The sequence below is a fragment of the Falco biarmicus genome, chromosome 5 (genome assembly GCF_023638135.1).
Source record: "Falco biarmicus isolate bFalBia1 chromosome 5, bFalBia1.pri, whole genome shotgun sequence".
Taxonomy (NCBI): domain Eukaryota; kingdom Metazoa; phylum Chordata; class Aves; order Falconiformes; family Falconidae; genus Falco; species Falco biarmicus.
Window position 1 is genome coordinate 63,273,492 of NC_079292.1, and position 17,046 is coordinate 63,290,537.

At 46.2% G+C, this 17,046-nt stretch overlaps 1 protein-coding gene across 4 annotated transcripts in view; it reads left to right on the top strand.

Annotated features, from left to right (window-relative positions):
* HIPK2 (homeodomain interacting protein kinase 2) overlaps positions 1–17,046 on the top strand; it is a 145,044-nt gene that overhangs the window by 18,021 nt on the left and 109,977 nt on the right. For 2 of the 4 annotated variants that reach the window (XM_056338886.1, XM_056338884.1), the window contains exon 2: positions 11,295–11,549. The exons of the other annotated variants lie outside the window; for them this stretch is intronic. In XM_056338886.1, coding sequence (XP_056194861.1) covers positions 11,444–11,549 — 106 coding nt within the window. In that variant the 5' untranslated portion in view covers positions 11,295–11,443. The remainder of the gene's footprint in view (positions 1–11,294; positions 11,550–17,046) is intronic. 4 annotated transcript variants of the gene reach the window in all.

Here is a 17,046-nt window from a genome sequence, read left to right on the forward strand (position 1 = left end):
ACATTTGGCATAGAGGCGATAGGGAGGATTCTGGATGCTCCATGGGGTAGGAATCTGTGGATGTTTGTCATTTATGCACTGTTAGTGGGGAACACTGAAGAGACTGGGTACACTAGGAAAGCAGTAATGATATTTGCAGCCTCTTACTTGTAGGTCTGCTGCTCAGATCAGACCTCTCAGCTTTCTTCTGGCCCAGCATATGAGACCCCACACAGCGGGTCATGTTTCAGGTGTGAACCTTATGTGTAGGGTCATCTGGTGGATAAATGTCCTGTCATGTGAAGGGGGATGGGCTCTGTGGCAAGGTTGACACAGGAGAGTGGGAGGTGATGCTGGCCAGTTAGGCTCCTTCTAGGGCAGAAACCTGCAAGGTGCCCCTGCCCCTCTGAAGAGGCCGTCCCTTTTGCAGGCAGGGTCTGTGGAGCAAAGAAGGGAGTCTTGGTTTCAGCCCTGAAGGTGTGCGAGGTACAGACCTACCTGAGAACTGACAGGAGGCAGCCATGGCAGTAATTCCCAGGTTCGCTGGAGGTCAGCAGTGATGACACATTTACACTGCTGAAGGCCTTATGTGTAGCAAAGGTTTTGTTCACATTTACTGGCTGCTTACTAGATCTCAAAATTGTCAAAGAGCAACAAACCAGCTAAGATAGCCTGTGAGGCAGGGATGAGGCTGGGCTACCTCATGTCTCCTTCTGGGAGACAGGAGGACCATGCTGGCCAGGGTGCATGGTGGGAGGTCTGCACTGACACGGGTCACTCTGTGTGTGCTTGGTGATCTGTTTCTAAAGCTGTCTATTCAGTGTCTTTCACCTGCACTGGTGCTCAAGGAGGAAGTAACCAAAGAAGAGTTGGAGGCTTGTCCACGCAGAGACGGGCCGCTGGAGAAGCACACACACCCCCCGCCAGCCCTTCCGTTACTGTTGGCAGACAAGAGGGAGAGGTTTGCATCCTCTCTTGTGTTTCAGCCAGAAGGAATGCATGTGCCTGGGGGCTTCCTGCCATGCTCCTTTGCCATGTTGATGGGTTTCATGACACCACTTTTAGCACCTAAGGATAGGTGTGAAAATGGAGGAGGTAGAGGAGGAGGAGGTGGTGGAGGTGGTGGTGGTGTGAGTTAATACAAGACCCTGTGGGAAGCAGTGGCAGGCAGTATTATTTCAGTGGTTTGAGCCTCAACTTTCTCCCTCTCTCCCTCCCTCTCTCTCTCATTAAATTACAACTAATGCAAGTAGCATTCTGAAGGAGGAATTTGGGAACTGTTGTTCATCATCCAATCACTTGTAACGAATGTGCTGCTCAGTGCCATAGCCCATAGCCTAGCTGAGAAGTAATTCACTTGGTATTTGCAGGCATGACATGCATGCCATAAGAATTCCACTGTTAGCATTATTCCAGCATTAGCGAGGGGATATGAAAATAAATGATGAGCTATTGTTTTTCATGATTAAGTCCAGGCTTTCTGCTCATGTGTCTTTTTTCTCTTCATCTGTGGAAGGAGGGGCTCTCTGTTCCTTCAGTTTTTGGAGCAGGCAGGTTGTGCTCTCGCTTATCCCGGCTCCCCTGTCCCCCTTCCAGACCAGCACCCTTCTGCTGCTCCCTCTACCTGTCCCCTCCTGGGTTTGGAGATCAGCCACAGCGGTCCTTCAGATTGCTATGGGACACCACTGCGGAATGGTATGACATCAGAGGGGACCACAACATTTTTTTATGGGTCTACAAAGCTGTTTTGTCCTCACCATCCATCAAGGGGATCAAGCTCTGCTCTTCATGGTTGCACTGGCAGGCTGAGTTTGGTGGCAGGTCAGCAATTTGGAATCTTGAGGTCATTCACAAGCCTTAAGTGACTCTTCTATTATTTAAAAAAAAAGAAAAAAGAAAAAAAAGGGAAAGCTCTTGAGGCAACTGTCAGTCTGAATGTACAGGAGCAGAGCTGAGCAGCCTCTGCTGGGGCCTGCTGGCAGTGGCCAGCACCTAAAGAAGTCCACAGGGCAGATCTCGTGACCCATGGTTGTGAGGGCCATCCCTGACCATTCCAGTGGACTTTCCTGTGTTTCCTGCGGAGCGTTATAAATGTGAAGGAGTTAAACATTACAGGGGAGTGAGGTAGTTAAGCATTATTTATCCCTACTTTCTACCAGCGGTGACCAAAGAAGAAAGCGTAGCAGTTTCAGAGATGACCCTTGTTTCTGGGACCATCAGTTCATGGGGCTAGTTCAAGCTGGCACACACCCACTTGCGCAAACTAAAAGACTTTGGAAAACCAGGCTTAAATATCCCCATGAAATCCCTGAACTGAGTCAGTACCAGCGCTATACAAGATTCCTGCGCTCTTAATCTTATTCTTAATCAACTAACCCAGGCAGTCTTTCATGTCATTGAGTTGCTGCTCACTCCAGTGGCCCCAGCCCACGTTGTCTGTTCAGCAGAAGGCCTGGCTGAGCTGAAGGCAGATGGCAGGGTAGGAGCTTGTGCTGATCCTACTACTATTAACTTTACCACTCCTCTGCACAGCAAGCTGCTCCCTTTGAACAGCAGCAGAACCATTTTTAAAAGCCCTGTGGCCCAGCCTTGTGTGACAGAATAGCTCATTTTGTCACGGAAAAAGATACCTTGGCAAACTTTTGAGTGTAAGCTGTCAGGGGTAACCTCAAGACTCTGGAAGAAGCAGCCGTAGGCTTTGAGGGAAGAGAAGCAGCCAGCTGCAGGTGTCCTGTTCCCACCTGGGAGGGGATGCATTAAAGCCATTGCTTCCCCCTGCCCTGTGTTCTTTATTTGTCCTGTCACAGGAGCAGCATACACACTGGAGTGTGAAGTGACATTGCTTTGCATGTAATCACAGTTATGAAATCCAAAGCTGTTGGGTCGCTGTACTTGTCCCGTCCCACGCCATGCTGCTAGTATACCTTGGCACACAGCAACTTGCAGTATGTCGTGGTTATCCCGGTGTAGCCCTGACCTGTGGGTCTCATAAAATGTCTCAGACTGGGTAACTCCCTCTCACCCACCACCTGCACTCACTGACATGCATGCACACACACGTGCAATGCACAGCCTTTAGCATCGATAGTTATGTGCAACTCTCACCAGTTCAGGGTGATTGCAGTGTCCCATGTCTCAGAAGCAGGGAGTCTGTGTCCCTCTGCACAAGCTCTTCCACACAGCCCTCTCGCAGCCCTCATGGTGATTGCCAAGGTCCTTTCCACTGGAAGCGATACCTGCGCTCCTCAGTTCTTCTCAGATGTTGCAATATGCGTAAATGGGGTGGTGGTGACACTGGGCATAAAGCCATCAACTCATATTTACTTGTGATCTAAGAAAGTGATTTTGGTTCAGACCTCAAAGGGCAAGCTGCTGTGTGATTTAAAATTGTGCTACCAGCAGAAGCATATGACCTCATGGTATGAAAAAGCAGGAGATTAGCAGAGAAGTAAGCTTCTAAGGTACACAAATGTCCACAGGGGAAAAAAAAAGAAATATTTTAATAGAAGAGTCAGTTTGTCTGCGTGAGAGAAGGCTGGGGAAATGACTAATTTGCTGGTTCTGTTATACATGCAATTTGATTCAGTTGTTCCTTCTTTGATTCAGGCCCCCTCCTTCGCTTTCTGTACCCCCTACCTCGCCTTGGCTTTTTCTGCCTTTTGAGAGAGAGTGGGTGAGGGAGGGTGGAAGGGCTCAGTGAGGAAGGAGTTAAGGGAATGCTCAGTGGGGATTATAAAACAGCCAGGCACTTGGAAACAGTTAAGAGAGAAACAGATCTGCCAGGAGGGAGTGTGGCACTGGAGCCGGTGGTTTATTTTCATGCCTCCCTACACAGCGATGCAGAAGGCTCTCCTACAGTGGAGATGGAGGTAACAGCGACGGGAGTAGGGTGGGTGCTGGGGTGAGGGTGTCAAGGTTAAATGGGGAACGGACTTTGGCAACAAGTTGGCAAGCCTTGCCACTGATCCTTACTGGCATGCTCCACTCTGGATGTGGCTCGTGCCCTTTATGGGTGGCATTAGGTAGCACCTACTGTAGCCTGAGGGCATGGCCTTGCCCTGGGGGAAAAGCATCCTCTTTGCATGTTGGACCTAGGGGAGAGTGGTCTTGGCATCACCCTGGAAGGGTGAACACAACAAACTCCCTGTCTGCTCGAGCACAGCACTGAGAACAAAGTGTGGGCAGGTCTGTGGGTATGCCTACGTGAGTGTGAGTTGCGTGCGAGGTCCCCTGTAAGCATGGCTGTGGGTGGGCATCTTGTGCAAGCCCACCGGGCCAGGAGGAGCCTTCTGTCATGCTCTGATGATGCGGCCTTGAGTCATGAGGAGCTGTGTTTTCTACTTACCCTGCATTCATGCCTGAAAAGCCCAGCTGAGACCTTCTGCACACCGTGTCAGGCACCAGGCACCCCAAGGGCCGTGAAGAGAAGCCCGGTTGCTTCAAGCTTCCTCCATTGAGTTCTCCGCATGCCTGTGCTTGGGGCATAAATGGGGTGGTGGAACCCCAGTTTGAGGAGCGCTGCTACTGTGATTGTGAGTTAGTAAGTGACCTGAACGCAGGCCCTGCCATCACCTCCTGACTCTTCAGCTCTGTGCCTACAAAATCATAGTGTTTGCAGCTGTGTGGCAGCAGGAGTATTTGCGGCAGTGACCACAGGGGAGTACTGCACATGTGCAGTGTGGAGACCCACTTTTCTTGGGGAAAAAAACCAGATAACAACTGTTGCAGCCAAAGTGTGTGGAGAGAAGGGTTAGTCACTCTGTAAGTGTCAGGGGATTGTGGAAGAAATAGCAGGAGTTTGCTGACTAATGCGGATGATGTTCAAGGATTAAATGAGAAATACAGAGGGAAAACCCTCTGTTTCTGAATTTGGAAGGGGAAAAAAAAAGAGAAGAAAAAAAAAGAAAGATATACGGAGTTACTAATCAGCCCCCAAAGTCTCTGACCTATATCTCCCTCCTTTCCCTGGAGCCATTCTTGAAATGAAAAATTAATAGAGAACAACCAGGTTTTACCTCCAGGGTACCCTTTCAGGCTGCCACGTACTGCAGGCTGAAACCAGCAGATAGGACTTTGGTGTCCCTCAGCACGATTCAGAAAGCGGAGCGGTCTCAATCCAGGGTGTTGTGAGGACATCTAGAGAGACTGAAAGCGAGAAGGTAATCTTCTCTCTGGGAAGGATGGTCTATGATTTCAGGTGGTGGGGAAAAGGATGTTTAGCTGACACACTCGGTTAAAGTAGACCAGTAAAGAAGGATAGTCCTTGAAGTTACAGTAACTTTTATCACGGGAAAGGGAGGTGAGAAGGGAAAGAAAAAAGTATATCAGGTCATTAGCCCTCTGAGGACCAAGTTCATTGTATCTACAGAATATTCCCCCCCCCCCCCCTTCCCATTTTTAGTTTTTTAATGAGGAAAGAGAATCCTTATTTAAGAAGCTAAAACCTAGGGTTGTAGATCAGCAGGTTTCATTTTCCAGTTCAGCTGCTGCCTTGCCCTTTAAGCTTGAGCAAGTCACTTTCTTCTGGCTCCATCTTTGTCTCTGTGGTATGTGGGTTGTGATATCCTTTGCAAAGCATTTTCGAATCTGTAGGAGAAAAGAAGGTCTACGTTTTCCAAGGTGACCAGGGTCTGGGCATTGCAGCAACAGCCGTCTGCAGTGCAGGAGGGAGGCTGATGCTGGGGGGCTTCCACCTGCACTGGAATAGGCTCTGCGCCTGTGCAGCACGCCCACAGCTTTGGGCTTTGCTGGATTCACCCTCCCACGTGGCATGGGAGGGATGGGACCATGCAGCCATGGAGTGCCATGAGAAGAGGTGCTGTCATCCACTGTGGCAGCAGGGCTAGGCTAGCTTCGAGTGAATCTGAGCATATGTGAAAATGTGGTCCTTTACCATCTCCTCATGTTGGATGACCTCAACTTAGGTTCCCAAGATCACTAGCTATATTTAGAGTATAGGTCTGGATGCATCATGTTGTCTTTGTTGTGCTCCTTCAGAGCCTAGCTCCTTAGATGTTTTCAAGATACCTCACTGCTATCTTTTGTGATAAATATCCTCCATAACTCTGAAGAGCCAGAAGCTGAGCCATCCAGGCTGTCTCTGCATGGACTTCTGCATCTCCAATATTAGGATGCCTTATGCAGCTTGAGAAACTAGGTTATATAGCAGCTTTAATGGGGCTTTTTCCAGACACTGATTGACCTGATTCCTCAGACCAGCTGTTTTATTTATTAAGCAAAATAGGAGAAAAAGAATGCATCTCCTACATAAATTTGATTCATTGTGGAGAATGTTTAAACTATTTTTTGGGGTTTTTTTAATAAATTGATTTGGAGCTCTTACTTCATATTGATTTTGGATATATTAATTTATACACTAGGAATAAGGAAGATGCCTCTTAATCTAATCCTGTTTCTAGAGAGAGATTTACTTAATGTGCAGTGTAATTTGTCTAATGTGCAACTTTGTATGTAGAGTGTACCCAGATCCAGCAGAAACAGTGAGTATAATAAAAGACAGCACTGTAGTGCAGTGCTGTAAATCCCTCTGTAATTAAAAATACTAAATTAGTAAACGTTAGTGTAGTCAGGAGACATTGCTAGCTGAAAAGCAGGGATATATGGTGAGAGTTTTCAGTGCAGGACAGAGAAACTGGGTCTGTGTTCATCTTTGTGGGCATGTGGTATTTGTCTAGGGGAGGGACAGTTTATAACATCATTTGCCAGGAATACAGCTTGGGTGGCAGAGAGGACTCATCAGGAGTTATCCCAGGATTGTCCTTGCCTGTTCACAACGTGATGGAGGAACCACTTCTCCTGTCACCTCCCACATTGTCTCACTCTGTTCCCCCCCCCCCCCCCCCCCCCCCCGCCATGTCCTGTGCACACCTGGTGGATAGTAAGCTTGGATTTTAGGCTTCTACAAAACTGTCTCTAAAAATACTTTAATGCTCTGAAAAAGACTGGCAGCAGCGATTGGGTGATTTATTCTGCTCCCCCACCCCCCCACCCCCACCCCCCCATCCCTGTCTTTTTGCCTGTCTTTCTTTCCTGGTGTTAACACAGATAAATCACTGCCTGAAATTTTCATGTGGGCCTTTTTTCAGGATGTTGTGAATCTCCCTGTAAATAATTAGGGGAAGGATCAGTGGATCAGTTTATACCAATGCAAGATTCACTGCCTCTGAGTAGCATCCATATCCCTGTCCTATATCCAGCCTATGACCCGTGCTGCCTACAGTACCTGACACGACACTTGCTTTTTCTTTCTGAGAGAACAGGAGGAAAGGTGGGGCTTATGCTCTAAGCAAAAGTTGCTCTTTGGAATTGAGTAACAAGACTTTGTTGTTCATTAAGATTAAAAATAGATTAATCTTGTTTATCTGAACAGAACCAGGATATGAAAAAAGCTTTAGTTACAGTTTGCATTGAAGTTTGGCTTGATTCTGTTAGTGTAACATCAGGCTTGTGTGGTTTCTTCAACAGCTGGATAATACCATTCAAGAGAAAGAAAAGTGTATGTCATGGCAATAACCTGCTGTTGAGGCCATCTAACAGCTTCCCCGTTTTAAGACCCGCTTTTTGGATGTTCACAGCTTTACCAAATCTAAACACTCTGGGCAAAAATTTCCCATCCTAGCTACCTGCCTTAGAATGTATATTTAGAAAACAGCTCTTGTATACCTCTGTTGAATTTTTTGATGCGTGTCAAGTATAACAGATGTACAGAGAAATGACAAAGCAAGCCCCCACCTTAACAACCCAGTAATATTTTCATGGTATATATGTCAGGGGCACCACTTCTGCTCTCTCCCAGAACATCAGACCAAACTTGGCCAAGTTTTAAGCCTTTAAAAAAAATGGTTGTCACCACATCCTCAGCAGACAAAACAAATCTCTGAAGGATTTGGACCTAAGAGTTTCAATTAGGCATTTAAAATTAGTGGAAGCTTTTCGTGTTAATCTTTCTGTGCCTCAGTTCCCTGCCCATGACATATGGGTAATGCATGTCTTACTTTATGAGGGGATTGTGAAAATACATTCCTTTATGTTTGTGAAACATTCAGTTACTTCAATGATATGTACTGTAGGAAAGTCCATGAGTAAATTACTAATTCCATCTGCAGAGCAGAATGTGGCAGGTAGCTAGTAAACAAGGCTTGGGGACACACCTCGAACAGCGTGGAGAAGATGAAATAGTGACTAGTTGCTCACTAGCTGAGCACTGTGTATCCTGCTGTACTGGGTGAGGCCAAGGTCCTGTAGAAAAATAGCCTGTGATTATGCGATTAACAGCTCTGCCACAATACACAGGCAAGAAACAGGGCTGAAGGAAGGTTGCCCAGGCAGTCTTAAAGCTGAGGTTTCCTAAGCCTTGCATTCTTGGTGTTCAACTTTAAATACTCTTGCTTTCACTGTTTTCTGTGTAGTTGTCCATCATGCAGAGTGGGCATGAGGAATGATAAACAGCCATTGCTCCTGGAAGAAGAGATAGGGAAACGCCTGGTGTCATTGGTCATCGGAGAGGAAAGTGCTTGGTGAAGCCTTGCATCCAGGCATTGCATATAGGAGCATGTGTAACCCTGGAGGTAGAGAGAAATCAGGGATGGAGGAAAAAAGCAGACAGACCAAGATGTCTTTTTTTCCCTTATGACAACTGTTAGGTTTATGCTGTTCTATAATAATGCTGCGTACCATTAAACAGCAATGCCACAAACCAACAGACTTGCAACTTATTTTAAAGAAGGACAGGATCATCCCATTGCTTTTTGCTGGGGGTCTTGTGGGAATGCATTTCCTGGTTTTACCCTGGGTATTCACAATTCTGGTTGCTCCCTCTCTGAGGTCCTGTCCTGTGGAAATCCTGTGGTACATGCATGAGACCATCATCTTTAAGCTTGGGAAAATGGTCCAGCTCTGACTCACAGGCAGAATCACCCCCAAATCCATCTGCTTTTATTCAATTTTTTATATTTTGCTTTTCTACCCATGTATGTTTCCTCAGGTAGAATGAAGTAGCACTGCCCATAGCCCGTTGCTAGTTCAGAATTATATGTGGGCAGTAGCAAGTGAGGAGGAACCTCTGGTTGAAGGTTTGATGTAGAAATGATCATGCCACCAATGAGCAAGCTACTGGATGGGTGGGATGCACACTTCAGTGGAAGTCTGCCCATGTCATGGTAGTATCAGCTCACTCTTCTGCACTTAGGATGGGAGTAAGCCAGTCACTCCAAAGCTGCAGAGGAGATGGGAGTGGAGAACAAAGATTGCCATGAGCCAGGAGCTATGAGATGCAGGAAAGTTGTGTAGATACGCTGACTTTAAAGAGTTACAGTTCAGCAGAGGAACATACTCACTGAGCTGTACAAGTTGAGGAAAGTTGCTCATTCTCTGCCTACATTATGAGTCAAACCAGGATGCACATTTTCTTCAAATCCCTAAACCCTAAAGCCCATGCACAAGAGCCTCTTCTTGTGGTTTTCATAATTGATGTTTGGCTATTTCACAGTTGCTTTTCCCCGTGGAGTTTCTCTTAAAAATTCCCTTTTTTTTTTTTAATTTTGACTGTGCATGGCAAGTTTATATTTCAGGAAAAATATTCAAGCATCATTTTTTGTGAAGCTAGGATCCCATTAGGGTACTTTGGGGAGGGAACTGCTTATTATTTGTGGTGTCTCCTGAGAAACTGATAAACGAAGTCCTCCCAATATTTCCCCTTCTTCTGCAAGCGAGTTTCCAGAAAGGTTTGTCAAGACAGACATTGACCTGCCACCACTGGCTAGTTATTACAGTTGTTCAGGCATTAGGCAATTGTGTTTTAGAAAGCAGAGATAGTTTCTCTTTTTCTTTCTCTTTTTTGTTTCTTTTAATAGCAAAAGCCTTTCACATTCCTTGCTATTGACTTCTCCAAAAGGAGGCATGTCTTTTAACTGGTAGCTTTCGGTGTGTGTAACTCCAAGCTGAGATCTCTGAGCCTTGTTGAAACCCTGGAGAAGCAGCTGAGGTAGAGCAGGTGGTCTTGCTTCAGCCCAGGGCCCTGTGAGGGAAGAGTAAGGGAACATTAGTCCCTTGGTCTCATTTCATGCAGTGTATGCCTGCACACACACAGGGGCAGCCACTGGTGTGGGTGTCTTTGGTCACCTCCAGGTTGTAACAACTGCTTAGTGGGGATCACCACTGGTGTCCCATCTCCCATAACCCTAGCGAGGGAAACGGAGCTGCTCTGTAGCAGGGGTCTGGAGGAAGGGGGCTATTCCTGTGGGAGAGGCTCATCTCCTCTGAAAGATGACATCAAGCCACACAAGGGAAGGACTCAGACATGGCCTGACGGGGAGTCCACTGCAATGCATCAGTCTGTTGCCCCGACCTCCGGTGGTTGACATCCACACTGCTGGGTGTTGACTTTGTCACAGTGTGCTACTCTTTAAATAACCCTTACTAAGCGGTGGAAAGTGTCTAACCCATCAAGTGCCTGCGTCCTCCCTCCCACTCCCCTCTGCAGACCTCCTGGTGTGCCACAGCTTGAAGATATCCTGCGTGGCAGAAGGGAAGGTAGTGAAGCTAATGTCCCCTTCTGAAGTTCTGGTATATGTTAGGACATGGGATGCGTTGCTCCATTTCTGACCTCTGAAAGTGACCTTATTTTCACTTCTGACCTCATGAAAACCTACTCTCTCCCCCTTTGCCTGCCAGCCAGCCAGCCCATTTCTGTGTATAGACAGAGCGCATAAGGCAGGGTAGACAGGATCAGCTTTCTTTCCAAAAAAAAGTACAAGGCACCACCAGCGCTTGTTTTAATTTATTCCTGCTCTTAGGTGTAATTATAACCTCTGGGTTTCAGTGTAAAGGTTGAAGGGGATGTGATTGAATGGGGTTAAGTTTTTTTTCCAAATTGCATTAATACGTGACTTATATGAAAAACAACCACACTCACACAGGAATGCAGGCAGTATTTGCAAGCTGCCTGTGGATTTATGAAGCGTTTGGAAACATACTGTACATTATTTCCTGAGACCTGTTTCTTTATGCAGCAGTGGTGTTTGCTTATTCTAGGACAATGATGAGACATGAAGGTATTAAAAACAAAATTAAAAGAAGGATAGAAAATGTTTATTTCAAAAGCTAGTAAGGGCCTCATTTCTTAACAGAACAGAAACAAAATGACAAACCTTTCAGTACCTAGTTGGGACTTAGAGAGATCTGACTAGAGAAAACTCTGTTTATCCTGTATTTATCTATACTTCTTTTTTTCTTTTTTTTTTTCCCCATCTTTTCTGTGAAGGATGTTTACACCAAAACAATATCTTTGTTTTCAGAGTTCATCTGCTCCCACTGCTCCTTTTCCAGCTGAAGTCACAATACTCAGTCTGTGACATCACCGTTGGCTTCAGTCAGAATGTAGTGTCACCAGGCGGAATTTTCACTCCAGGTGGACAACGTACAGCAGCGGCAGACCTACTCTGCCATGAGCAGAGAGCATGTTTGTCTATGCCTGTTACTAGTCATGAAGAAAAAAGGGAAGAAACCCCCCAGAAGAGAACCCAGGAGAACAGAACCTGCAGAATGGCCACGTAGGTCTTCTGAGAGTGTGTAGCTTCTGGGGTGGGCATGGGTGCTGGAGACTACCTTCTGCAGGATTTCTCTTGAAATCAGTTAACAGTAGACCTTAACCAGCAGAAAATTACTTACTTTTAAAAATGGGAGAGTGGGAGACAGGGAGAAAGTGGTTTAATTTAGATTCAAGTGTGACTTGGATACATGAACCTTATCCACAGGTTTTGAGGGGGCTTTTTGGGCTTTTTTCCTACACAACCCCCCTTGCAGAAAACAAGGGAAGATGACTAATGCCCTGATCCTGCTAACACTTACACATGTGGTTAGCTTTCAATGCGTGAGTTGTCCTGCTAAAGTCAGTTAAGACAATTCATGTGCTTAAACTCAGACACAGACCCACGTGCCTGTAGCATGAGGGTCTAGCCAGCTGCCCTAGGGGAACAGTTTAAATAAAGAATTTATAGAATATTTTCTAATGCAGACACTGTCTTGACCTGGAAAAGCTGAAGTCTCTGGCCTGAATCCTCCAGGAAAAGCAAACAAACTGGCCTTATGCCTTCCCTTTTGCTTTTGTCTGCCTGATTCATCTCTTGGGTCACAGGCTTGCAGTTGCTGGTTAGAAGGTGAGGCATGTCTCTGAGTGAAGGACGGTGGCTTAAGAGGTGACACAGTGAGATCATTAAAGAGCAGGGGGGGGAAACAGAATGGTAAAATGGTCAATATCCCCATTGACTGTATTGCAGTGGTAGAAGTGAAAAATACATGTATATCCAAAGTCTAGTTATTAGTGACAGTTTCAATGTTGAAACTGTATGTCCTGCTGGCCTGCAAGCATGGATGGAATAGTTAGTCATCAACTCTGAAGGCTGTCACAAAGGGTAAAGGCAGCATGGAACCCCCAGAGTTCCATGCTTCAGTCTCATGGCTGCACCAAGGACTCCAGGAGGACCTTGAGCAGGAAAAGGCATTGCTGTTTCTCCAGCATAACTTCCAGTGTGAGAGGAGCAGCACTTCCAGCTGGCCAAGTGCGCTTAGAGGTGTGTTTTAAAAAAAAAACCTGAGCAACCTCTGCAGGCAGTTCCTTCGGTGACCGATGAGCAGCCTTTGCTGCAAGTGTTTTCTCTCATTTCCAGCATCCTGGGCAATCCAGGCATCTGCTTGGTCAGGGTCCAGGTTCCCAGGGAGAAGAGGCTGAGCGTTACTCCTGCTTTCCCCTGGCTCCCTGCTACAGCCATGCTGAAGCATTTCTGGTGGCTCAAGTCAAGAGGCTATATATTTTTCAGGCAAGCTCTGTAGCATAACCGTACTGGCAGCCTCAGGAGAGTAGCCATTTACTTACATCTGTGTTTTGGGATGTCTTAGGATTTTTTGTTTGTTTGTTTGTTTGTTCGTTTGTTTTAGCAGGGCTGCACACACTGTGTTGCTGTTGTGGCAATCCATATGATTCATGTCTTGCACAGTCTGACAAGTTTATTGTAGCTCGCGTGTGCTGAGCTGCACACTGCAGTTGCTGCACTGCTCGTGGTTAGTACCAGGGCAGCCCATGGTGCCCGTGCTGGGTTGTTAGCAAGTTCCAGGACCTAAGGGTGCTGTGCATGGGAGGGCCACTCAAGCGAGCTGCTTGCATTGGCTTTGGGAAATGGAGAGGACATGAGAACATTTCCTTGGGCTTTATTTTTTAAAACTCCTCCAGGAATAGCATGTTCCTTGGAGCAGGCAGAGCAGAAAGCAGGAGGGTCAATTTTGGGATCTAGTGGTGCTGCCAGGATCCAGTTTCATATTTATTTTCTGCCTCTGCGGAGCATGGAGTAAGTTATCATTTCATTTGAACAACTTGGAGTCTCTACCACCAAGCCTTTAAAAAACTAAATGTCCGGTTACACCTTCTTCTGTTTGACATCAGTCTTCCCTAAGGCTCCAATGTTACCGTGGCTTGTTGTGTTCTTCATTCACTGATGCCCATCTGAACCTCTCAGCTCTTTTTTTTATTATTATTATTATTTATATTTTTTTTGGCAAAGGAAAAAAGAGAGAAGGTGCAGAGGGCTGGGAGCAGAGGCACAGCAAGGCTGATGCATCATGGCCTTGCTGAAATGCAGGGATGAGCTGGAGGGAAGGACCAAGACAAAACAGGAGTGACATCATTAGTTGGGAAATCTAGAGCAGTTTCGTGAAAACCTGTTCGGTGCCATCTCACATGCAGTCCCTCAGTGCCATTCGCTGCTGCCTGGGGCGGGTGAGAGGAGTGTGATCGGGAGCTTCAAGCCAGCAGATTTCTGGGGTGAGCCACAAAGGGACCTGCACTGTTGATCTGCCACACATGCTGTCCCCAAAACCACCCGCTGCTTTGGAGGCCCCCATGCTTGGATCGGTGGTAGCTTGTGGCATGTGGTTCGCAGGGTGATGGTGAGCTGTGTGGAGACAGGTTTCCCTGAGCAGCTGTTCAATGCAACCCAGCCCTCGCAAGTCAGTGTTGCTCTTCTGTCACAGCACAGGGAGAACAGGCTAAAGACCTACCGGCTGTTCATTTTGCTGTAGAGCTCCATCACTCCCTTTTGCTTGTCTCCTTTGTGAATATTTCCATAACAGTTAGTATTAGGGCTTTCTGTAGCCCTTGGTGGTTTTATCACTCAGCTACGTCTTGTTTTCTGTTTTTGCCAGATTTCTATAAAGGGGGACAGAGATCAAGGTGAGCTCTGTGTTGCGGGTCACTGCTTTTGTAGGTGCTGGTATAAATACATCTGTTTTCATGCCTGTGACTAACGTTTCTAGGACTGAGGTCCCACTCAGCACTTTTAGTCCATGCAGGTGTGTCAGCGACATGCCTGATGGTGCGTGCTGATCGACAGCAGGTCTGGGAGGGCTGGACAGCTGGTCAGGATGAGCATCGTTTGTTCAATGCCCAAATGCAAGGTTGTGGTGTGCTATCCAAGTTATGTGTGGGGCAAGGGAGCTTGCACTGCATCTGTGCACAGGGTGCCCAACTGCTCAGGACAGGTCTGATAGCAATTGCCCCACTTCCTTTTGTTCTGAAGATAATAGACCTAAAAATTAAATATTGACCTGTGTTCTTAAAAGGTGGTAGTTATTTGGTCCTGAGGGAGATTGCATATCAAAACAGGTTTTGTTAAGATTTGATGATATTCTAAAGAAATTGAATAAATTAGGACTTTGGTTTGTAGAAGTTGTAAAATCGGCTAGAAATAGGCTGTGATCTGGAAGATGGGGATGGCCATTTCTGAGATAAAGAACTCACTTTTTCTTAATGCAACTGGTATGGGGAAACTAAATGGAATGGGTTTGTGTCAGATGTAGAACAAGCAATCAGTGCTTGTTTTGCATTGTACTAGTTTCATTTAAGGCCGCCTTCTGTCTGGCTTAAAGTAATGTATTGTAGTGGTAGTGGTCTCCAACCCTTTCTGCCTAATGCACGGTTGGTTGCTAGGAGGGCTGCCGTCATCCACAATTTAGTTGTGGATGTGATGACCAATTTTGCATCACTTTCCAGGCTTTGGCTGTATGACTCAGCTGGTCCTCTGGTGACTCATTTCAGTCTCCCATGAGCCCAGGAAGGACTAAAGAGGGAAGCATGGCTATTTTCAGATATGAAAAACAACTAAACCCAAGGAGTATGTCCACAAAGGAGTACTGCAAACATTGAATTAATTGGGTATTTATACAGGGTGTAAACTTGCCACTTCCCACTTAAATTATTTCCCCAGTAACTGTACTTCTGCTGAATTTAGTTTCCAGTCTCTTCTTATTTTTCATCTATATGGATCTTGGAAAGCTCTCTGTGAGTTCTGAGTTCATAAGATCTGATGAAATTTCACAGGTCTTTTGGTACTAAATTCCCCTAGCTGGTTTTGGGCTTTTTTTTTTTGCAGTCTCCCTGAGCCCCCCCCCCCCCCCCCCCATCATTTACTGGGATTTTACTGGGATTCTCAAAGTAATTTTAGTAACAACCATAGACCCACCCCAGGTCACTTATCTCCCTAGTAATTCTTTTATTAGACTAAGCTAAGATGCCCAGTGTTCTCCTAGACCTACTGAAAACTCTTGTGATACGACCACAAGTTGTTACTAATTTGTTTTTTTTCTGGATCATGAAGAAACAGCAGTGTATTTGCTTCTTGTGAGAAAATCATACAGAACTTATTTTCCCAGAAACTCTTCTTTCGCTGTGACTCAGTTTGGCCAGACTTCCTCTTCATCGTTAGTCAAAACCTATAGGTGTGACTGTGGACAGCTTGGCTCTGATATCACCAGCACGTTGATGATTCTGAACTCATTGTCCCACTTTGTCTAGGCTGAATCCTCTAATTTCATTGCTGTAGGAAAAGGAAAGAGTCCAGTGTTCTGGGCTGAAAGGAGATGGCTGCAAAACAACTGTAATCTTGCCAAAAAGGTGGTTATGGAAGAGGTGGAGCAAGTGGCTGCATGTTGCTGGAAGCACATGTTGATACGTCAGTTCACAAGTGTAGGAACATGGACGAGGAGGCCCGACAGCCTCTTTAGGTAGTCTGTTGTCTGTAGCCAGCTATCCTTTCTAATGTGTTTTTTTGATTCTGTAGGTTTAGTTTCAGCAATTATGCTGTACCTAGGAGTGCTGCACAGCAGTTACTGGTAGTGAATAGTGAGTGCAGTCGTACAGGGTGTGAGGCTCGCTCAGGTGCCCGTGTTTCTGCAGGATGCTGTTCAGGGCCTCAAAAGCACTGAGTGATCTGGACCAAAGTTATACCAAAGGTTGCCTTCCACCGTACACCGCACTGAAGCTATCCCTACTTGCCCTTTCTTGAAGAGGAGTGTGTGCAGCCAGTCTGGCTGTGGCTCTGCCTAGAGCCTGTTTTTTGAGCTCAGTCCCACTTTCTAGCCCATCACAGTGGTAGCATGCCTCAGGCTGCACTGCAGAAGGCATTTGGCTCATACCATACTGGATCTCCAGTTTCAGCTTTGCTCCTCTTCTGTCATGCTCTAGTCTTGCTAGTGCAAGAAGCCCAGCAGCCATGGTGTTAAGCATGAGAGCTGGGTAAATAAATATGTCAATAAATAATCATATCCTGCACAAAAGAGAAACCTGGGGAAGAAACTGATGGCAGCCAGGGAGTTCTGCTGATACAGGTGGAGGTTTTTATTGTTTTCTTTCTCTTAATGACTTCCCTTGCTCTGATTTCTTTTCTTTTAGAGCTTTGAAGGGGAACAGGCAGTTACTGGAGTCCCTGAGCTTCTTCATCACACACAAGGGCCTTATATCCTTCTTCCTCAAGTAGTTATCTTTTCCTGAGCTCCTGGATGTTTATTCTTCAAGGCTCTGAAATCCTTCATGTAGTTTATCCCCATACCTAAATCAGGTTTTCTTTCTGTGTTAATAAGAGCTTCCTGCATTACCTAGGCTGTCCTTCCTTGGCCAAACTGTAATTTTGTCTTCTCTGCATGCTGAACTGGCCTCTGTCCCATTAGACCTTGCTTAAAAAGGAAGTTGCTCTGAAGACAGTGGGAGATTGGGCATGTACT